Consider the following 24340-nt stretch of genomic DNA (forward strand, 5'->3'; position numbering starts at 1 on the left):
TGGTGTTACCACAGGCAGTGCCGAGTGTGAGGGGACCAGGGATTGGAGAGGGAATGCATGGACCTCTTACAAGTGATAAATTCCCCTCAAAACAGGGACACCTTCATAGTAAGGAAATGCAGTCTTTTTTTTTTTTTTTTTTTTTAGGTTTCATAGAGAGGTTTAATGCTGTGTGTGTTCACATACCAAAGCTAATTCCACCAGCACAGGAAATCTCTCACTGTATATTTCCTCGAGGTTCATCCCAAGAGCCTGGGCCATTCCAGATGCAGATGGAAGAAGGCAGCACCACCAGATACCGGAGGGGTCCAAGGGGATGGGTTTAATTAATCGTCTTCCTTGAACTTGCCGTTGATGTAGGGCACCCGGTCCAGAATCAGTCAGTGGCCCATACCAGCCCCACGGCTCCCATAGCACCCCGCTGGCCCACTGTGGGTGACCGGTTTCTGGCCAGCAGCATCGTGGCTCTGTCCCGGCTCAGGGTGACCCCGGCCCCGCTGGCTCAGGCGCACTCGGTCTTCCTGTTTAAAAACCAAGCAGCACAAGAGGTTCTGGACTCGAACGTTTAACAGGAAAATCAGACTTTTGTGTGTTTGACTTTTTCACCGTGAATTCCTTCTACTTGAGTCAGGAACCACAGGCATTTAAAAGACGTGGAGGTAATTTCAAGGCCTATGTCAACCAGTTTCCAAAATCATGTAACTAAACGCACCCTTTTCTCTTTCCAAGAAGTCAAGGTTTTGATAAAAATTTTAAGCTACTGGAGAAGCTACTGCATCTGTCCTGTGGGGCATGTCTGTGAAGAGTCTTACGCTTTCATCTTCAGCTGTGCCCCCAGCTCATCTGCACCTATGAAGCTGCTTATGCAGAGAACAGGTCTCTAGGCATAAAGGTGAAAGAGCAGTTAGACAGCATTTGTGGTGGCTCCCTTTTCTAGACACACAGTCAGTATACAAGTAATAACAGGGACTTCCCTGGTGGTCCAGTGGTTAAGAATCTGCCTTCCAGTGCAGGGGATGCAGGTTCGATCCCTGGTCGGGGAACTAAGATCCCACATGTCGCGGGGCAACTAAGACCCGATGCAGCCAAAAATAAATTTAAACAAAACAAAACACTATAGTCCAATAAAATTTGAAAAAAAAAGAATACAATAACAAAACGCAATCACTTAGCACCAGAGTAAACCAGAGTACTTACTATTAGAAGCAATACAGCCCGGTCTGTTCCGAGCGCTAAGTGTTTACTAGGATTGGTCTGCGTCCAAGTTCAATGGTGGGTAGGGTCCAGGTCTCACATCACCAGTAATAGAAACGCCCTCGTTACTGTGACCATGATGCTCTGGGGAAGGACAATTCGAACACGAGTAATTAAGTACTGATAAATACGTTACCAAAACCACTTCCCTGTTCCCTGAGTTTAAACTTACCAGAAAAGAAAAATGACTCCATGGTTCAGCGTCAAACACAGCACCCCAGGGCTGGGTCTCAGGCTGACACCTGCAGAACGCTGCAAGTCCTAAAAGCAAGTAGGTGTGGCTGCGCCTCTGGAAACAATCTTCTAGGTTTAAAGGGCTCATGTCACCGTGGAAACAGGGTGAATCACACATGAACACAGACACAGGGATCAGTCAGTACAATGTGTCTCAGCAGGGAGACAGTTTCTTCCAGGCCCAGGAGCAATTTAAACTCAAGTAGTCAACTCTGTAAACTAATGGAAGAGAAAGGAGCTCTAAAGCACCAAATCATCCCAGACTATCTCTTACAATACTTTAAAGTTTTCAGGGACCTCCCTGGCGGTCCAGTGGTTAAGAGCCACGCTCCCACTGCAGGGCCACGGGTCTGATCCTTGGCTGGGGAACTAAGATCCCGCGTGCCGTGTGGTGCAGTAAGTAGGTAAATAAATAATGTGTCACAGCATCTTCACCTGCCGCTGTTTTGCGTACATTAATACAGTAAGCCACCGTTTTAATGCAGTTTATACATGTTTTGGTGTCAATTTTTCCAGACCAAGTCAGATATACTTTCTTGATCATAAAGCAAGATGACCGCTCTTCTCCCCAAGCCAGCGTCATACAGAGATTCCAGCCTTGAGCACATCCTGGCCACCAGGACTCGGGTACATCCTGGAAATTGGTGCATTTTACATCACAACCCTCGTGGACAGAATTGAGATGTTTTTAATTAAGAGAACGTTTCATCCTGCTTTTTAAGTATTTGAATTAAGTGATGGTTAAGAGAACAAAAGGTGCTCGGCATCACTGAAAGTCCAGAGACCCATCCGGTGTACTCAGACCGGCTCCTCAGGAGCCGGCACTGACTGCTGGGCTGCAGCCCCGGAGCCACTGTTATTCTCCAGCAAGTTCACTAGCTGTGCGAGTGGGCCTTTGGGTGTTGCTAGCGTGTTTTCAGAACCTGCAATCAAACCACATAGGTACGTACGTAAGATGACAAGGCTGATGGTCTGGAGGCAGCCCTCCCGGGTCGAGGCAGGGGGTTGCTGTGTGAACATCAGTGTCTTCAAGGCTCATTTCATTACATCCTCTGGTGTCTGCTCCCCGCGCCGCCTGCAACAGAGCGCCATTCACAGAGCTGCGCTTTGCTGCATTCCCCCAGCGAGCACAGAAGGCCAGTGATGAAGGCAAGCGGAGCCGGAATAACCCACAAGCCAGCTGTGCGGGCGAGCAGAGGCACCTCACACAGGAAGAGGGTGTTACCACGGTGACCGATTCACCACAGGCCTTAGGAGGGATGATAGCGTCAGAATCCGTAATACGCAGACCGCAGCCAAGGAACAAGTCAGGTAGAAAGAGGCACTTTTAACCTGAAGGAGGAAATGAACAAATGTGACAGCAAGGAAAACACAGCAGGTCTAGGAAAACAGTAAGTTGTCACTTCGTTCGGTGCTGACCAAGAACCCAGCCGCTTAGTACAGTTCTCTCACCAGAAATCGTCGTCCAGACGTAGTAGGGAGGGGCCCACCTCCTGGCTCTCCCTGGGGAAGGAGGCCAACACTTGCTCTAAATAGCTCGCGGGAGGGTGCGGTGTGGCCGTGAGGGGCGGCGGGATTGGCGGCCCTGCGGACGCCTGGGGAGCAGCCCCCTGGGCTACAGCAGCGCTTGCGGTGTAGACGGGACGGTGGAATAATCGTCTTGTGCGAAGAAAGGGGAGATGCGGACCAACACTTCAGCAACGACTTCCCGATTAGGTCGCGCTCCCAGCGTCAGCTCCCAAGACGTGCCTGTGTCCGAGTGGGTGCCCCCTGCACCCCGGGCGGCACAGACAGGCACCTGTCCCCCACACCACCCAAGGAAGCCAAGGAGACCCTAGTCCAGCGGGGCGGCTCTGGAACCGCCAGGCGCCAGGTCCATGTTGGGAGAGGCCTGGTGCGGTGAGCACCTGGGACAGACTGATGAAACCTTGGCTCCTGCGTGCAGTCCCACGGAGCTGGCTCAGCCCCTGCCCAACCGCAGCCTCCCCGGGGCACGGGCCGCTCCACGCGGGACAGGGTACCTGCTGGTACCTCTGCAGGTTACAAGGATGGGAGACGCCAGGGAAGCCCTAGACCTGAGTCAGAAGCTCTGACTGTTGCCTGCCGCACAGATGCCAGACGCCTTTGGGACAGTAGTGACCCCAAGGGGGTGCGAAGGGGAAGCGTGACGAGGGAGGCCCTCCAACAGCCCCTGGCGTGTTGTTGACTGCTCAGCCCCTCTGCTGAGACGATAATGACCACCCTTGTTTAGGGAAAGGAAAAGAGACGCTCCCTGGACTCAAGCCCAGCTCACAGCCGACCCCTGCGGGGAGTGGAGAACAGGGGGGCTCCACCAAGGACAGATCCTGGTCCTCTGGGGAAGAGGACACGTTCTCCTGGCGTCAGGTGTGTTGCTGAGACTTGACGCGAGATACTGCCTGCGTGGAACTGGTCCAGAGGCTAGAAGCTGTTTCTACAAAGAGACCAGACAGCCCCTCTTGATGAAATGACCACGTCAAATTCTTGGTAAGTAAAGTTTGTGTAAACAGACATAAGAAATTAAGAGAAGAGGGGAAAAAATCTTACCTACAATACCTTTCATTTCTATAAAACATCTCTTAAAATAATTTAAAAATTCTACGGGTATGACATTTGTCCCCATGCCAAAGCCTTCAGGGAAAAGGCAAGGAACAGGCACAGCTTTTATATTAGCAGGAATCAGCAAGAGCCTGAGGAAATGAATTTCTATGGGAAATGAACAGGGGCGGTTCACACCCAGGGAGAGAGAACAGGCGAGCGGAGGATCAGCCTCTGGGAACCAGATGGTCAGCAGATGGCTTTTCATCTAGAAGGCTCTCTGGGGGCGGTGCTGATGGCCGTAAGGCACGCTGGGACTGACTGGTTTCTGAGGCCCCGGAGTTGTCACCACTTTACTCCAGAGAACATAAACTAGCATTCTTTAATCCTGGTATTTTTCTCAAGAAACCTTCAGTGGCTTTTGCCAAGTGATCAGAAATCATTACATTCAATACAGCAGTTAAGGGTTCTGCAGGACGTACCAACACAGCAGTTCAAACGAGGGTGACGAGTCTGAGTTCCACACCTGCGTCCCACCATCATCCTCCCTCTACCTTAGACGCAGATGTTCCAGTCCCACCAAAAAGGGGGTGGGCACCTGAGAAGCAGTTTTTAACGTCACAGCAAAACATGGGAGCCACTACCACCACAGTCCTTACTAGGCGCTCCCTCCTCCTGTCCACAACCAGAGGGGACGCTGAGGTCCTCCTATCACTCGGGAACCCCGTGCTTGAAGGCCACGCTGTCTGGGTCACTGCTGAGTAAAGCGTGGCCCCGCCTTACCCCTCCGCCGTGGAGAACGCAGACCTCAGCCTCCGCAGCGCAGACCTCCCGCCAGCCGCCCTCCCGCCAGCAGCTCAGAAACGAACCGGCTCCTGTTACTGCTTCAGTGCGTTCAGCCAATGGGCTTGAGGATCCAGAGTTTACATGTAAACACTGGAAAGAGAATATTCTATCATAAAAGGGAAGAGAATGAAGACAACTCAGCAGTTCGCTCTTCCCCTACGAAGCACCAGTGCTGCAGTCGGAACACACGAGGAAAACCCCACTTCCCTCACCTCTGGCTCCTCAGTGAAGGACACCAAGACCCTGACCAACATCCCTCCCCAACGAGACCCAAAAACTCAGAACGCACGATACACTGCCTGGTAAAGCTGTACACACGCACACGCGCACACACACACACTCTCCAGACCTTTCTGACCAACTTCTAAACAGTATCGCTTTAGGAAGAATATTTAATTTAAAAAAATAAATTTAAAAAATTAAAGCACATTTAGAACATCAAGTTTTGGTGATCAGGATAGGTAAAGTAATTTTATTACAAATTTCAGGATTTAAAAAGTAACCTGTTACATTTACTAGGATAAATCTGAGATGACCTGTCTCAAGCACGTGTGTCCCCATCTGTGACACTGACCTCAGGCATGATGAGACGCGGTCCACCCGTGAGGGATGCTGTCAGCGGATGAGGCTACGCTGAGTCTCCACGGGCACGTGCTGACCGTGATCATTACGGTTTGTCACTCTGGCATTTGGGCCGTGACGAGCTCAGTGTGAGCCTCCGTTATGGAACTCTGAAAGCCAAGCTAGACCCTCAAGGGCAGCCTCTCTTTCCTGCTTTTTACTTCAATGATATTTAGGAGACTTTGTGTACTGAATGAGAGTTATGATTCCCCAGTCTGTAAGCCCACATGTGGAAACCCTTATCACCTGGCAAGAGACCGCCGAGGAGCGGCCTGACTGGGAAGGAGGCTGAGGCCAGAACCTGGGAATCCCGCTAGTCCAGGTCACGGACAGCGAGGCCCAGCAAGAGAGACGCTGCCGGCTGGCGAGTCCCCGTCGGCTCAAGGGTGCCCACAGACAAAAGGGCTGCGAGCAACCTCGATAGGCCAGCTAAGCCACCCTCCAGCTTCCGACGCGCAGACAAACTTGCCCCGCAGTCACGGACAGGGGCCCCAGGTCTCTTCCGTCTCGTACGTTTAAAGACTAAAGGCAGCATCTTTACAAGGGGAACTGCGGGAAGCATTGGGCGAGCCCTCTGCACGGGGCCTCGGGGCACCCTGGGGCGAGGCGGGCAGGGCAGTACCTGAGAGGCGGCTGAGACCCAGCAGAGCACCTGGGCTGCGGGACTGAGGGCGGGAAGAACAGAGGAGCTGAGACTCCAGGCAGGAGTGCGCCAGCAGCCGAGGGGCCCACAGCCACGCCCTCCTGCCTGGGGTCTGCCCCCCAGGCGCCCCCATGGGGACCCTCTCGCTCTGAGACTGTGGCTCTCACGGGATGACGTTATCCCCGGGGGACGTTTGGCAACACAGGGAGACACGTGGGGTGGGGCTGCCACCACTGGGGAAGGCGCTACAGGGCTGGTGGGCGGAGGCTGCGCACCCTACAGGGCACAGGCCCCAGGCCCGGGAGCTACCCAGGGGCTGTGGACGCCAGGCGGGGGGCACTTTACACACAAGACCCTGAACCTAGCAGGCGCCCAGGCCTGGGACCTCCAATCAGACCACTGTGCGCAGCCTCCAGCTCAAGCCCTAACACGTGGGTCGGCCCCCTGCCCTGCGGACCCAAGTCCTCCTGACCCCGGAGTGTCCAAGGGATGTCCAGCTAGCTTCTGGCCGCTCCAGTCCAGTCGACACAACTAAAACCTTACACCTTTTTGTGTTCTCTCTCCGAAAAATCTACTTCCTTCTCAGAGCCAGTGCCACCCCAACTGCCACCGCCAGGATGGCAACAGCAGCGGCTGCCCCCCCGAGGAGCAGGAGGGACTTGCCCTCAGGCCGCGGGCCAGCCTCCTCGGGGCCGCCCGGGGAGGGCCCTGCGCCCAGCACCCCCCACCCGCGGACCGCCTGCCCTCCGCCCGGCGGGGCTGCTGGGGGCTCCACCGGGGGCTCTAGCGGCGGGACCCCCTCCTGCTCCAGTTCGGCAGCTCCGGACCTGGCCGCTCCCGCCTCTTCTTCAGCGAGTTCCACGAACAGAGATGTCGTGGGACTGGCTGGCTGGCCGGCCGACCCCTCGGGGCCAGGCTCCCCGGCCGCCATCAGGGCAGAGGCCGCCACAGCCGCCGCCTCCGCGCCCTCGGGAATCTCCTCTTTCTCCACGTGCACGATGTCAGAGTTGGAGGAGTTGTTCTCACTCTTCTCTCCAGCCCCGTTGCTGTCCAAGCTCTTGACTTCTTCGGGGTCCACTGTGACCTGTTGCCACGACTCGGGACCCAGGGACACCGGTGGGCTCTCGGTGCGCCAGCTCTGGCTGCTGGACAGCGACACGGGGAAGCCCTCGGCCTGCCAGGACGCCGTCGCGGTCGTCGGAGACTCCGGGGGGCTGGCGAGCGTGGAGCCGCCACTGGGCAGGATGTAGATGTCGTTGCTGTCCTCCGCGGTGCCCGCGGGGCGCTCCTCGTCCTCTGGCTCCAGGGCAAAGACAGCGCCCTAGGAGATGAGGGGGGCGGTCAGTGCAAAGAAGGGGAAACAGACCTAAAATAAATGTAAATCTGGAGGCAGCCCCTTTCCTAAACTGAACTTCCAGGGATAAATGCACTGTATAAACCTACAGTTTTTGGACTGAACGTGTTTGCTTGTAGACCAACACAGGGGAAGAATTTTTAACAAGACGATCCTCTGACCAGTTTCTTCAAAGCTGAAAAAGCAAAAAGCTGATTTATATTCTAATCAATTTATACACATTTAATGCAATAAATAATGCAACACAGCGGAGAAAAAGGCAGGCAGCTTGTGCCCTAGGGATCTATCGCTCGGCCGGGCTGGTGCCGTCAGGAGCCCAGACAGGGAAGGACGCGCTTTGCTGGCAGCTGGGGAGGTGCAGGAGCCTGGCGGAGGGACGTGTGAGGGGCGGGGAAGAGCCACCGCCCAGCAGAGGCCCAGAAACGTCAGCCGGGGACGGGAAGCAGCCTGCGGTGACCAGGGAGGTGCCGGCAGCAGACGCCACGGCCCTGACTCAACGGCAAGGGAACGGTCATCGGCCACTCGGTCATGGATGAAGCTGCCCCGACGATGGGGAGGGTGCGGGGGACGCAGGCCTCCCGCCCTCCTGGCGGCGGGAGCCACACGGCAGCAACACGGCCACGGGCGCTCCAGGCTCCCTGTGGGGGCTGTGTCAGCTCCGGTCACAAGGAAGAACACGACTCAATTTTGGTTCTTGACAAATTCACCATCTAGACGTGAAGACCGACACAGGAGGCACACATTTCACCGCGACACCGGCAGCCCTAAGGCAGGGGACACACGGGGACCAGGAGGTTCGTGGCGGAGACAGACGGGAAGTCACCCAGAGTCTGGACGACACCCGCAGATGCTACGGAGTCTGCAGAGCATATGCAAGCAAACCAATTTCCACTCTACTTTGTGGTTACGGTGCCGTTTATACGAAGCAGAGTAGTTCTGCTCTGTGATCCGGTCACACTCGAGTTGTCTGGAGATAAGCAATATGGTCCCTTGTGTCCCCTATCCTTAGACTCACATCTGCAGCCGACGGCCTGAGGGTCAGAGAGATCCACGTGCTCACCAGTGGGAACTCCCACCAAGGGCTAAAAACAGAACCTCCAACAGCAAGAACTGATTTAAAAAGCAAAACAAAGGAACCGTAATAAAACAGGTAAAAATTTTAATCCTCAGAAAGGAGACCTTTGCTACTTTTTATTTAGGGCTCGAAGCCAAAACAAGTGAAATGGAAATTTCACAAGTTGCATCGTGAAGAAATGAGGGAAAAGTTAACAAACTAAAACAGAATTTAGCGTAAAACTACTGTTCTCTTTATTTTTAACAGCTCAAGGCTGAGAGTCAGGAACATTCTTCATCCCGTATCTGGAAGACTTCTTCATCCAACCAAGATACTGGATCAACACGGTTGTCAAGTGACAACTCTGGGGGACGATATGGCCGCAAAGCCAGTCAGACTTAGTTGCCTCTTTCCTTGCTGTCATGGACTCTCTACCTTACGACTTATTTCTGTATTTTGGACGTGATTATTTTAATGACGATTCACCAAAAATTTTGTGCTTTTATGTAAGAAGTTTTAAAGAAAGAATAGATGACCATTGAGACTTTCACTCCTGGTCATCTGAAGCAAAAATATAAAAATAGAGGCCTCTCCCTTGACTATTACTGTCATTAATGAAGACTAGGCTTTCAATAAAAGATAAAGCACTGTTTTGGGTAATACTTTACCTAAAACTTAGCACATTAGGGGACTAACATCTACAACTAGGCTTAGATCCATTCCAACAATTTAAATAATTTTTAGCACAAAATATGTATATTGCTGGAAACAGCTATCTCTTTAGTCCCACTGATACAAAAAACAGAAAGGAGTAACTTCAAGGGCTCAAAAATATAAAACGGATTGGGACCAACTAGAGTTTAAATATGCATGAAGGGGGAACTCCCTGGAGGTCCGGTGGTTGGGACTCCACACTCTCACTGCCAATCCTTGGCTGGGGAACTAGATCCTGCAAGCCGCACGGCGTGGCCAATAAGTAAATAAATATGTACAAAGAATCAGAAAACTATGTTTTGTTTAAACACATGAAGCCCAGTGAGATCAGGTAACTTGCCCAAGGTCCCTCAGCTGCTGTGAGAACTGGACGCCAGTGTCCTTTTGAAGATTTTACTGAAATTAATTCATTTCACTTTCACAGATAAGGAAACTAAAGCAACTGAGATGGGTAAGTAATTGGCCTGAAGTCCAAAGCTGGGACTGGATCTAACCAGGCCGTTCACCTGCAGGGCCCACGCTTTCGTCAACTGTGCTCCCCTAACGCTCGAGCCCAAGGCTCCCCCCAACCCCAGACTTCCACACTGGTGCTTTTTCCTCAGTTTACAGCAAGAAGCAAATGGAAAAGGTTATTCTTGGTGTTTTCGTCAAGCAAATACACAAAGATATATTCATGAAACCCTTCAAAGAAAAAGGGAAGTAGAGAAGAAACAAATACGGAGGTAAAGGGACTCTTGTAGAATAAACGTAAGATAAAATGTAAGCGTAACCTTGGTTTTAGTGGTAGGAACGAAGTAAAAACAGCTTGGAGATCACTCAAAGAACCATTTCAAAGTGTGCGGCAGTGCTTCACCACGTCTGTATTAACCACATTTGCTTCGAGTTTTGTTTTGGTTCACACCAGTTACAAATTATTCTGCCACTTCAAGCAGTGTTTCACACACAGGGTCACAGCGGCCAATGAACTTAACTGTTCCAGCCGAGGACACCGGGGCCAACTCCCAAGACCCCACTCCCTGGTAGCTCAGAGACCCACGTCCCCTGGAGTGTACCAGCCAACCCGTATCATTACGATCTCTCTCTCAAGTATTCACCGGAAAAGACAAACACAGATACCTTGCTTCTCTACATTCAGTCAAACAGGGTACTAACGACCAAATGTCTCTTAGATCGCTATTAACCTAAAATAAGAAAAGAGAGGGAATTCCCTGGTGGTCCAGTGGTCAAGACTCCACACTTTCACCACCAAGGGCCCGGGTTCGATCCCTGGTCGGGGAACGAAGACCCACAAGCCTTGAGGCGCAGCCAAAAAAATAAAAATAAAACAAAAACAACAAAAAACCCCAAAGAAAATACTGTGAGAGAGACTCAGAGAAGTAACTTTCCACCTAATGTGATGACCAAGACCACAAAGAATACATTTTAAACACAGTGCAGTACACACGCACACTCACACATAAAATAAACAGATCTCATGAAACACTAAACCAAACCCTTACTACACTGAAACTACTTCAGTTGCAAAACCCACTTAACTGATTTTAGATCACAAACTATGTGTCACCTCCCACACTCTGTTCTAACCAGTTCTGACCTAAAAGTTCCCAAGAGTCAGTCTTCAAACGTCCTTGATGAAAACAAACATAAACTTTTTGAGGTCTGCAGTTCTTAAAACAGAAATGAGAAGCTTCAAGTCGGAAAAAATAGACAAAAATTTATTTATTTATTTTTGGTACGTGGGCCTCTCACTGCCGTGGCCTCTCCCGTTGCGGAGCATAGGCTCCGGACGCGCACGCTCAGCAGCCACGGCTCACGGGCCCAGCTGCTCTGCGGCAACTGGGATCCTCCCGGACCGGGTCACGAACCCGCGTCCCCTGCATCGGCAGGAGGACTCCCAACCACTGCGCCACCAGGGAAGCCCCCAAAATTAATTTTATTCAAACTATTTAATATTATTACAGATGACATTTCCCCCAGTAATCTTTCATGTAATCTAAATGTTTCACAGTAAGTATTTAGGTTAGCACATGTCGCAGGAGAAAACCCAGGAGAAGCCCACCCCACGGTGGCCCCTTGCGGGCTCGCAGGCCTACTAGCAGCGGGAGCTGGGCTGTCCCGGCTCATACCCGGCTGTGCCTGACTGCTGCCCGGCAAAGACAGTCACCACCAAAACTCGAAGGAAACTTCAGACTCGAGAAGCGGAAAAACACACACTCTTAGGGACACATCTGAAAAGCTGATATTTGTAAAAATGTACTGTTTTCACAGAATACTTTTTCGCACCATCATTTTTGTGAGCTACAGAAGCTGCTCTTCCATACTGTAATTGATGAAACTGAGGCTCAGCGAAGTTAAATGAATTCCCCCCAAAACTCAGGGCTAATGTTTGGCAGAGCTGGGGCCACAAACAAATTGTGATTCCAATCTCAACGCCCCTACTCTGGCCAGGGAGAAAATAAGGTAGAAGGCAAGCAAACAAGCGTGCGTGCACACACATACCCCCGCTACCCTGCAGTCCCAGCACCAACAGTAGCAGACAGTCACTCTCCACTTCTCTCTCTGGAAAGCTGGCCGCCAGCGGACATGTGCTCCTGACTGCGCCCCAGCGACCCCGGCCTCCTCCTGTCCTCCGAGCCCCGTAACACAGCCACCTCACAGCACAGAACATGCCACCCCGCCCTGCCCTGAGCCCAAGGAGGGCCCATTTTACTCAGCTTCTGGGTGGCAGCGCCTAGCGGAGGGGCACAGCACCCACAATCAGCTAAGGGTTACTGGGTAGAAAACCGACACTGTAACTGCGGAGCGCTGGGGGCTCAGTGTGCACAAAACTGAGAAGCAAAACCTTCCGAGGGACTTGCAGCTTCCCCGTGGAAGGACCTGGACGTCTCCACTCCACCCCGAAGTGGGTTAAAAAGCTGAATGACCAGAAATCTCAAAGACTGTAGGAGAAGAGAGGTGATGCCACAGGGCAAACCGCTGTCCCGAGGCTGGAGACGGATGGGCGGGGCTGGGGGTCACCGGGGGACCAGTCCCAGGGAGGCCCTGCAATTCTGAGATTCACCTCTACCCCCCTGGCTCCCTGCTCCCGGGCGAGGGGGAAAATGAGCCCTGATCTTCCTGACAAGCTGTGTCCTCAGGGGGAACCAGTTAACCACAGCCTAACTGCCCAAGAGGAAGGAAAATACTCGCCGGCAGCCCACTTCAACCTTCCAGTCCTGCCCCATGTAAAGGAGGAGAGAGACACAGAAACTCTGGCCAAATTCACGGGGGGGCACAGGCTCACCCACAGAGCCTAGTCACAGGACTCCAACGCGCCCGCCACACACCTCGCCACCACGTCACTGAGGCCTATTTACCTTTTACCCAGGACATCATGTCCGGCTATCCAGAAAAAATGACAAGGCAAACCAAAGGCAGAAGAAAAACACGCACACATTTGAAAAGAGGGAGCAAGTATCAGAACCAGACATGGTAGGGATGCTGGAACTATCGATCAGGAATTTAACACAACTATGATTAATCTGCTAAGGGCTCTAACGGATAAAGCAGACAGCACACAAGAGCAGATGGGCAATGTCAGCAGAGATGGAAATCCTAAGAACCAAAAAGAAAAAATGCTAGAGATGTAAACACAACACCACGGAGCAGAAATGAAGAACGCCCCCCCCCCCCCCGCTTTTGGCCATGCCGAGCAGCTTGCAGGACCTTAGTTCCCCAACCAGGGATTGAACCCAGGCCCTGGCAGTGAAAGCGCCGGTCCTAACCACTGGACCACCAGGGAATTCCCATGAAGAATGCCTTTGATGGCCTTATTATTAGATTCCACACTGCAGAGGAAAGAACCTCTTAGCTTGAAAATGTCTCGACAGAAACATCCCAAACTGAAAGGCAAAGACAACAAAGACGGGGGAAAGAAAACAACAGGGCATCCAAGGACTGTGGGACAACTACGCAAGGTGTAACACACACACCTGGAACACGGAAGGAGAAGAGAGAAAGGAACAGGAGAAAAATATCTGTAACGATAATGACTAAGAATGTCCCTAAATTAACGTCAGACAGCAAACCACAGATTCAGGAAGCTCAGAGAACACCAAGTACAGTAAGTGTCCAAAGAACTACACCTAAGCATGTCATTCTCAAATTACAGAAAATCAGAGGTAAACAAAAAATTCTGTGACAAGTCAGAGGAAAAAGTATCTTACCTAGAGAGGAACAAAGATAAGAATTACATCTAGCTTCTCACCAGAAACCAAGCAAGCAAGGAGAGAGTGGAGGGGAACATTTAAAGCGTTGACAGAAAAAACCTACTGACCTAGAATTCTGTTCCTGAGAAGTTATCCTTCAAAAATGAAGGAGAGGGTGTGGAGAACAGGGAACCCTCCTGCACTGTTGATGGGAATGTAAATTGATACAGCCACTATGGAGAACAGTATGGAGGTTCCTTAAAAAACTAAAAATAGAACTACCATACGACCCAGCAATCCCACTACTGGGCATATACCCTGAGAAAACCATAATTCAAAGAGTCATGTACCACAATGTTCATTGCAGCACTATTTACAATAGCCAGGACATGGAAGCAACCTAAGTGTCCATCGACAGATGAATGGATGAAGAAGATGTGGCTCATATATACAGTGGAATATTACTCAGTCTTAAAAAGAAACGAAATTGAGTTATCTGCGAAGAGGTAGATGGACCTAGAGTCTGTCATACAGAGTGAAGTAAGTCAGAAAGAGAAAAACAAATACCGCATGCTAACACATATATATGGAATCTAAACAAACGGTACTGATGAACCTAGGGGCAGGGCAGGAATAAAGACGCAGACATAGAGAACGGACTTGACGGGGAAGGGTAAGCCGGGACGAAGTGAGAGAGTGGCATGGACATACATGCACTACCAAACGTAAAACAGCTAGCGGGAAGCAGCCGCATAGCACAGGGAGATCAGTTCGGTGCTTTGTAACCGCCTACAAGGGTGGGATAGGGAGAGTGGGAGGGAGGCTTAAGAGGGAGGGGATATGGGGATATATGTATGCATATAGCTGATTCACTTTGTTGTACAGCAGAAACTAACACAACATTGTAAAGCAATTATACTCCAATAAAGATATTAAAAAAAGAAAGAAAAATAAAAATTAAGGCAAGACATGTGATCTTAAAAAGAAATGTATTAAGTTGTACAAGTAAGAATATACAAAAAACCCCTGGATTCTACACTTCATATGGGTGAGTGTGTGGCTGTGAATTATATCTCAATAAAGTAAACTATTCACAAACACACCACACACACACACACACACAAGGGAGAAATAAAGATTTTCTCAGACAAGCAAAGATTGAAGGAATTGCTAGTAGACATGCCTTGTAAGAAATGTTAAAAGAAGTTCTTTAGAGAAGGATAATGATATAAGTCAGAAACGCAGATCTACACAGAGAAAGAGAGGCCACTGAGGAAGAAGTAGGTGAAGGGAGAATAAAAACTTATTTTTCTTATTCTTAATTGATCTTCCAGATAACAGCTGCTCCAAGTAATAACAGCAACAATGTATTCGATTATGTGTGCTTATACAAGTGACATGAATGACAGCAATGACACAAGGGATGCTCTTACAAGGTACTCACTCACTCACAGTGCGTGTGAAGCAGTACAGTGTTACCTGAAAGTGGACTTGGATTAGTTGTAAACGTATATGGCAAACTGTAGGGCAACCACTTAAAGAGGTAAAAAGAGAAATGTAATGGACATGCCAAGAAAGGAGAGAAAACGGAAACACACAACATCCTCAATTAAAACCACAAAAGGCAGAAAAAGAGTGGGGGACAAAAACTGGAACAAAGAATAAGGGCAACAAGTAGAAAACAATGACAAATATGATAGATATTCATCTAATTACATCAATAATTACTTTGATGTAATTAGATGAATTACAGTGGCTGGGAGTCCGCCTGCCTATGCAGGGGACACGGGTTTGAGCCCTGGTCTGGGAGGATCCCACATGCTGTGGAGCAGCTAAGCCTGCGCACCACAGCTGCTGAGCCTGCACTCTGGAGACCGCAGGCCACAACTACTGAGCCCGTGTGCCACGACTGCTGGGGCCTGCACACGTAGAGCCCGTGCTCTGCACAAAGAGGCGCCACTGCAGTGAGAGGCCCATGCACTGCAGCGAAGAGTAGACCCCGCTCGCCACAACCAGAGAAAGCCCACGTGCAGCCAAAAATAAAAATAAATAATTAAAAAAATAATAATAATAATTACTTTGAACATCAATAGTGTAAACACACCAACTACAAGAAAGACATTGTCAGACTGGATGAAAAAATAAGATCCGACTGTCTGCTGTGTCTAAGAAACTCGCTTCACGTAAAGACACAGACGCGTTAAGAGTAAACTGACCATGCAGACACTCGTCAGAGGCAAGTGGGAGCAGCCACCAGCCGGGCCCTCTCGAGCTGTTGCCCGCGGCCGCCAGGCAGTTTACACTGCTTCTTCGTCACAGGGGAGTTTCAACTGCAGAAACGGTACATCCCACTATCAGACAAAGAGAAGGAAAAGATGACAAGAGAACCGTTCAAACCATTTAAGTACCAAAACCTAAAAGGTGCAGCTTTCCTGAGTGGTAAGAGGAGAGGAATGTTCACGGAAGACGTGCTCATCTGTGTGCCACTGAGGGTCAGGACAGGGGCTGGGGGCCCTGGAAACAACCCACTGCTACCTGGAAAAACCTGACAAGGACCTTGGCTGTGCACTTGAGCTTGATATCATCCTGAATTCTGAGAAGGCTTACTGTATTTTGGATGGGTTTCTTTTGGGAGGCGAAACATTCAAGAAAAGTGTCCCTAAAGCAAGTGAGCAAGCTGATCTGGTACAGGGGCCACGTCACGAGTGCTTCAATGTCCCCGTGGACCAAGTGGCCACTCATCCTGTGTGCAGAATCCACAGAGCAACAAAGCTGATATGCTGATGAAAGAAAATATCCTCAGCTTGGTGACTGATTATCTTGTATAATAATAATAGAACATTTCAGGGACTTCCCTGGTGGCGCACTGGTTACGAATCTGCCTGCCAATGCAGGGGACACGGGTTAGAGCCCTGCTCCGGGAAGATCCCACGTGCTGCGGAACAGCTAAGCCCGTGCGCCACAACTACTGAGCCTGCGCTCTAGAGCCTGCGAGCCACAACTACTGAAGCCTGCGCGCCTAGAGCCCATGCTCTGCAACAAGAGAAGCCACCGCAATGAGTAGTGCACGCACCGCAATGAAGAGTAGCCCCTGCTCGCCACAACTAGAGAAAGCCCGCGCGCAGCAACGAAGATCCAATGCAGCCAAATAAATAAAATTAAAAAAAAAAAGAACATTGCAGAACCAACACCTTTACAACTGTAATTTTTTTCCCTGTTCTTATTCCTCTTTTCTGTTTTATTTTCGTTCTATATATGACCTTGATATAGCTTTTTCCTGCTCACAACTGGTTTAATTTCTTCTTGAAAATATATGACCTATGACTGTTTTGCGTAGTATTTCATATTAAACACACACATATCATTTATAAACCATCTGTGATTGATACTGTAAGAGGAAAACCTAGCAATCGTTAAAATGTTTACCAAAGAAAATATAGCTGAAATGTTAGGTCGAATCCTCAGTTCCATAATATAGTGTGGTTTGGTCTTCAAAGTGCTGGGGAAAAAACCCCTACAAAACTGTATTTAGTTGATTATACGACAGTCTATATGAGCTAATGTGTTCTAATGTATCACATAAAAGTGTATTTGGAAATAATAGAAGAAAGTAAAGTCTGTACTATTATATAATATCCAAGGTAAACACTCACAGCTCTTAAGAAATTCGTAAGCCACGTTTACTGGATCAATTTATGCTACACAACGATACCGGACAATCCCCTGAACTATCAGAAAGCTACGTCAGAAAAGGCTTTTCCCCAATACCTACTGCTCAATAGTAAGCCACCTTCTCAAAGTATTAATGAGGTTTATTTATATAGTTAAAATTCTAATATTGTTTAAATACCAATATTTTACTAGTTATTGTTTTATAATCTAGTAAGTCTTCGTTTAGATACTTAATGCTTTGTTAACTATGGTTTTATATTTCTAAGTATTTAAACCTTGAATTTGATCATTGTTGTGTATACTTTTTTTTTTTTTTTTTTTTTTTTTTTTTGCGGTACGCGGGCCTCTCACTGCTGTGGCCTCTCCCATTGCGGAGCACAGGCTCCAGACGCGCAGGCTCAGCAGCCATGGCTCACGGGCCCAGCCGCTCCGCGGCATGTGGGATCTTCCCAGACCGGGGCACGAACCCGTGTCCCCTGCATCGGCAGGCGGACTCTCAACCACAGCGCCACCAGGGAAGCCCCTGTTGTGTATACTTTTAATGAAACATGGGGACCTCCCTGGTGGTCCAGTGGGTAAGACTCTGTGCTCCCAATGCAGGCGGCCCAGGCTCGATCCCTGGTTGGGGAACTAGATCCTGTATGCATGCCACAACTAAAAAGTCTGTGTGCCACAACCAAGATCCCACATGCCGCAAGAGCCGGTGCAGCCTAAATAAATAAATAGTTAATGAAACGTGGAACGTATTTTATTATAAAGGGGAAAGTACCAAATACTTCACTGTTTATATCCAGAGAGTTTAAAGCCTGAGATAAGAAAGCTATCATTAAACAACAAATTCAAGAGATGCTCAAAGTGGTTTACCACTGAAAGAAGACCTGTGAAAACAGGTTAGGCAGGTGTGCAGATTGGTTGTCTCCCTCCTTGCCATTCTCACCGCACATCACATCTGAAGCACCCGGATGGGTCATCAAATGAGAAATTTAGCATTACACACGGAGAGCGCTGGAAACACTGGTCTTCTCGTTTCCATTTTCCCTCTCCCAGCCCTGCAGCATGTTACTCACCTGGTTTTAATGCTACACAAATGTTCACAGTCTCATGCCTATTTGCTTTGGATGCTGTGTGCCGAGCTGTAACAAGATGTTGTTTCTTTTGTTATCTGTATACAGCTGCTTGCTTTAAATTAGTAGATTCTCAAATAGCTTTCCCTGCATGTCTAAGATACAAATACTGCATGTTAAAGGAAGGAAGGAAGGGAGGGAGAGGGAGTAGCTACATTAATTTCACACAGAGCAGATTTCAGAGCAAGGAAACTTATCAGGGATGAAGAGGGGTGTTATATAATGATAGAGGGGTTAAACCTCCAAGAAGATGTAATAGTCTTTGATATGTACACACCTAACCAAAGAGCTGCAAGAGAAACAGATGAATCCACCAAGACAACGGGAGACTTCAACAGCCTCCACCAGAAATGGACAGCTCCAGCAGGCAGACAACCAGCAGGGTACAATAGACACCTATAGACTACTTCCATCCAACCACAGCGGACACACCTGCTTCCCAAGCTTACGTGGAATATTCACCCAGACCAAATTCTGGGACATGAAACATACCTTAACAAATTTAAAAGAACAGAATTATACTATGCCTGCTCTCAAACCGCAATGGAATGCAACTAGAAATCAATAACAGAAAGACAGCTAGAAAATCCTCAAGTACTTGGAGATTAAACAATATATTTCTAAATAAAACATGGGTCGAAAAATAAATCTCAAGAAAAATATAAAAAATCTTTTGAAGTAAATTAAAATACAACTTATTAAAATTTGTGTGAGACAGTGAAAGCAGTGCTTAAGTGGAAAGTTACAGCATTGAATGCATATATTAGAAAAGAAGAAAGATCAAAAATCAATCATCTAAGCCTCCACCTTAGGAAACTAGAAAAAGCAGAGTAAATTAAATCCAAAGTAAGCAGAAGAAAAGATAATAATAAAAATAGAGCAGAAATCAATGAAATTGAAAATAGGAAATCAATAGAGAAAATCAACAAAACCAAAAACTGGTTCTTTGAGAAAATAAATAAAATTAATAAGCCTCGGGACTTCCCTGGTGGTGCAGTGGTTAAGCATCCACCTGCCAATGCAGGGGACACGAGTTCAAGCCCTGGTCCAGGAAGATCCCACATGCTGCGGAGCAACTAAGCCCATGCACCACAACTACTTAGCCTATGCTCTAGAGCCTGCAAGCCACAACTACTGAACCCGCAAGCCACAACTATTGAAACCTGCGTGCCTAGAGCCCGTGCTCCGCAACAAGAGAAGCTACCGCAATAAGAAGTACATGCACCGCAACGAAGAGTAGCCCCTGCTCGCCACAACTAGAGAAAGCCCACACACAGCAATGAAGACCCAACACAGTGAAAAATAAAGTAAAATAAAATAAAAAAGGAACTACAGACCCACACATTGCATAGACTTAAAGACAGGATATTTTTGAGACATTTGGAAATTTGAATGCTAACAGGATATTTGATGATATGAAGAAATTATTTTTAATTTTTTTGTGATGTGACAATGGTATTGTGATTTAAAATTAAAAAAGAACCTTTATTTTTCAGAGACACATAGTGAAATCTTTACAGATAAAATTATAGGATGTCTGGATTTTGCTTCAAAATACTACTGTATTAAGAGTGGAAGTGACTAGGATGTGAATAAAGCATAACTGGCAGTAAATTAATGACTGCTAGAACTAAGTGAGGGGGGTTCATTATACTCTCATGTCTGTTTTCATATATATACAAAATTCTCCAAAAGAAAACTTTTTTAAAAAGTAAGTAGTGTAAGAGAATTAAAAAAATTAAAATCCACTGTACCTTCCTCCAAAAAAAGAAAATATGAATAGCTCTATGCCAACAAATCTGAAAATTTACGGATAATATTCTAGAAAGATTATCAAAAGTTGACAAGAAAAAACAGAAACCTTCCCTCAAAGAAAATACCAGGTGGTTTTGAAGGAATGTTATAGGAAGCAAGGCACAGATGATCTGAGTCTCATACAAACTGTTCCAGAGTACAGAAAAGGAGGAACCATTCTTCCCAACTCTAAATTCTTTTATGAAGCCAGCACACCCTTAAAACTGAAACCAAACAAGAAAAAGTACAGGCCAACCTCACTCATCGGGACTGATACAACTAAATGGTGGAACGATTAAAGGAAATTTAACTCACATTAACATCAGAAAAGACAAGGATGGATTCTAATACCAATTCTGTTAATATGGTGATGATTAGTGCAATACATTTTTTTAAAAAGATAGACTCATCAAGAAAAAAAAATTGACATTATTCACACATGGTGTGATGTTCTATGTAGAAAACCCAAAGGAGCCCAGAGATAATCAGAATAATAAGATAGTTGGACAAATCTGCTGGATATAAAGTCAATGTGGAAAAGCCAACTTGACAAAGGAGCCACAGTTATGCACGATGTTAACACTAGGGGAAACCGGGTGAAGGGCATGTGGGGATGCTTTATCTTTGTAACTTTCTTGTAAATCTAAAATTATTCCTAAATAATCTTATTTTAATAAATAATTTTTAAAGTTAATAAGTCTGACAATATTAAGTGTTGGGGAGGAGGTACAACAACAAAAGTTCTCATATTTAAAAAGAAAAAGTCTTATATGCTGTTGACAGAGGGCAAGCTGGAAACCACTGTGGAAAACGCTGTGGCATCATCTTGTAAATCAGAACATGTCTATACTCTTGGAACCAGCAATTCTACTCCCAAGTATATCCCCAGAGAAACTCCTGCACATATGGATGAGACTCTTTCCAACAGCAGAAAGGAAGGAATGTCTACTGGCAAGCCTGTGGATAAATAAACTACAGATAAATTGTGACATATTTACACATGGAAACCAAACGCCCATCAACACATCAGCTTGGATCATGTGTTCTCAAAGGGGATGAAGTCGACGGTTAAAACTGGTCTGGGGAGATGTGAGCAATCTTAGATATTACAAAGGCCTGTCGCCCTCCAAAAGTCCCCAGTACCTAAACAGACTTATATCTGTGCTTTTAAAATTTCACGTGGGGAGGAAGGAGATGATAAGGATAAAAATGTCTAAAAAGGAACCTTAGGGGGGTGATAATGAAAAAAAAGTTGACAAATAATGACCTAGGTGAATCTTAAGAATACAACACTGGGGCTTCCCTGGTGGCGCAGTGGTTGAGAGTCCGCCTGCCGATGCAGGGGACACGGGTTCGTGCCCCGGTCCGGGAAGATCCCACATGCCGCGGAGCGGCTGGGCCTGTGAGCCATGGCCCACGCGCATCCGGAGCCTGTGCTCTGCAACGGGAGAGGCCACAACAGTGAGAGGCCCGCATACCACAAAAAAAAAAGAATACAACACTGAATGAAAACAGCAAGTTACAGAAGAATACGTATGATACTATTTACATAAAGTTCCAAACATACAAAATAATACACTGTCTAGGGATATATACATATTAAAACTATAATTCAGAATAGAAGTTGCCCTTGTGAAGTAGGTAGGAACATGTGGATATCTAGGAGAGGTATATAAGGAGACTCAAAAGTGTTGACTGTGTTCTTTTCTTCAACTGGGAAGAGTAATAAATACATAGGTGTTCATTTATTATTCCTCACCTCTAAAGTGTAAGTATATAAAAGTTATTATATACTTATTATATATTTTTTCTCAGTATATGTTATTATATACTTTTATATACTAAGTATATAGAAGTTATTTATACACTTTTTGCTAGTATGAAATGTTTCATAATTATAACCACTTAAAAATACCATACATGGGGACTTCCCTGGTGGCACAGTGGTGAAGACTCTGCACTCCCAATGCAGGGGGCCCACGTTCGGTCACTAGTCAGGGAACTAGATCCCACATGCATGCTGCAACTAAGAATTCACATGCCACAACTAAGGAGCCCGCATGACACAACTAAGGAGCCCATGTGCCGCAACTAAGGAGCTGGCGAGCTGCAACTAAGGAGCCCACCTGCTGCAACTAAGACCCAGCGCAACCTAATAAATAAATAAATATTAAAAAAAACCACATATGAATTTAGGAGTAAAATCTTAATTTAACTTAAACTGCAAGAATAGTCTTTCCATTGATCACCATCCAATCACAATATTAAATAACACTGAACAATAATGTTAATGATATTTAACCTATGCTTTTAAAAACAACCATGAGGGGCTTAATTTTATTTTTCTTTTAAGATGATTAAAAAAAAAAACCCAAAAAAAGCTTGAAAGTGCATACCCAGCCACCTTGCTGAATGATGTACTCGGCAGCATGGTCCTCCAGGAAAGTCACACCAAACTGCAGCAATGCACTCAAAGGTTCTTGACCACGTCTTGTCAACTCCAAAAGCATTTGCCGTAGCAAAATCAGAGGCACCAAAACCTTTAAGGCAAAGATGAGAGAGTAAAAAACAAACTGAAATTCTTACCGTTCATTTTATATGTTCAACTACTAGAAAATACACTCCTGTGTATCATAATGGAACTCCATTTTTATTATAATAAAGGAAATAAAATAGTGACCCCTACTGGAATTTTTGAGAATAATGCATGTATGTTTTATACCACGGGGTGGTAGAAATAATATTATATGAAAACAACCGGGCCTGTGTGTGTGTGTGTGCATGCGCGCGTGCATGCGTAACAACATATATACAGGAAATTCACTGAAGCATTATTTATAATAGCAAAAGACCGGAAACAACCCAACAGACCAAATTTTGGTCATCCAGTAAAATATCAAGTAGTTGTTAAAAAGCATAAGATCGTCCACTGCCCAATTACCAAGATTTACTTGCAGTGAAAAAAGATAAAGGAGAGTATGTACAATAATGGTACCATTATTATTAACATTATTGTTAACAGAACAAAACATCTACACACAAGTTTGTATAACCCTATAGTATTTTTGAAAAATACCTAAGAAACTGGTGATAGTGGTAGCCTAAAAAGAGGAAAACTAGGTAAGTGGTGACAAGGGTGGGAAAGTATTTTCAAGTGTATGTCTTCTGTACTTTGTGCATTTTGTACCATGGCCTTTTATTCTATTTGAAAACAAGAACTTTCAAAATTATGAGCTATCTTATACAAGTCATCGAAAACCAGAGGTGTTATTATCACTCCTAACAACCTTATGGCTCAATATTTTAAAATCATAAAAATTTATTTCGGAGTCCCTAGTCCCTAACTGGAGTCCCTTTCCTTCCAAAAAAACCCCTGCATACTGAAAAGAACTAAGTACTTTCAATTAACTGTCTGCGGGCCGTCTCTTCTGTCTAAATCATCAAGAGGTCTCCACACAACTGGGAAGGACGTGAAAGGAAATGAAACCAATTCCAATTTCCTGTCACTGACCCGCCGAAGTCATGGCTGAGGGATTACAACACAGTTCTGCAGAAGAGGACAAACAGAAAAGACAATGAGTCTATGTCCTTACTAATATTCTTTGGTTGTTTTTTTTTTTAAGTAAAAGCAGCCCTGAAGGAATCTCTATCAAAGTCTGAAAGAAAAATGCGAAAAACACACATCTTCACTTTTTGATATTCTAAACGAACTCCAGCCCAAAATGCAGCAAAAAGCCCTACTTGGCACCAATGGAGGGTATAGAGCTATAGAGAAGACCGTTAGGCTTTTTCTACAATCAGAGGCCTGTGACACTTTTGAAAACAGAAACGAACACGGCTGTTCATCCAGCCTAGTGTCTGTCTCAGCTGGAGCAGGAGAGGAGCTTGTGAACCAGCCCTACAGACTCACATCACACCAGCTCCAAAGGCCTGGGATGTTCCATACCTCAAAACATTCTCATTTCCCATAATAATCTACGAACATGCATATTTTAAAGTTATTCATGTTTAAGCTCTATTACCTCTTAAAAAAATGAGTTGCAAATATTTCATACTTGCTATATAAAAATAATACTCTTATTTGTTCCAAATTTACCTCTTTCATGTATCAAATGTAGTTGCCCCCGTTTTACTATGTAATAATCTAGAGATAAATCTGTAATCCTCTTTCACTACTGTCTTTAGTCCTTAACCACATTCCCTCTCATTCACTATACTTTTTACGCTGAAATCTACTAATTTAGTCCGTTCTTCACATAGCAATTCCGCCACTGTTTTTATCGTTTA

At 46.6% G+C, this 24340-nt stretch overlaps 1 protein-coding gene and 1 long non-coding RNA gene across 3 annotated transcripts in view; both read right to left on the minus strand.

The window, feature by feature from the left end:
- Positions 1-401: 401 nt before the first annotated feature.
- LOC309830479 lies at positions 402-1830 on the minus strand. Its single transcript, XR_014297486.1, has 3 exons — positions 1427-1830; positions 1198-1338; positions 402-521 (listed from the first exon to the last, which is right to left on the minus strand). It is a non-coding gene; the product is annotated as an uncharacterized lncRNA (long non-coding RNA).
- Positions 1831-5077: 3247 nt separating this feature from the next.
- Positions 5078-24340, minus strand: part of BCL2L13 (BCL2 like 13) — a 66125-nt gene continuing 46862 nt past the window's right edge. For both annotated transcript variants that reach the window (XM_082665240.1, XM_082665239.1), the window contains 2 exons: positions 22450-22593; positions 5078-7475 (listed from right to left, as the gene is read on the minus strand). In XM_082665240.1, coding sequence (XP_082521366.1) covers positions 6726-7475; positions 22450-22593 — 894 coding nt within the window. In that variant the 3' untranslated portion in view covers positions 5078-6725. The remainder of the gene's footprint in view (positions 7476-22449; positions 22594-24340) is intronic.

The sequence above is a fragment of the Grampus griseus genome (assembly GCF_964374135.1).
Source record: "Grampus griseus genome assembly, chromosome: 11".
Classification (NCBI taxonomy): domain Eukaryota; kingdom Metazoa; phylum Chordata; class Mammalia; order Artiodactyla; family Delphinidae; genus Grampus; species Grampus griseus.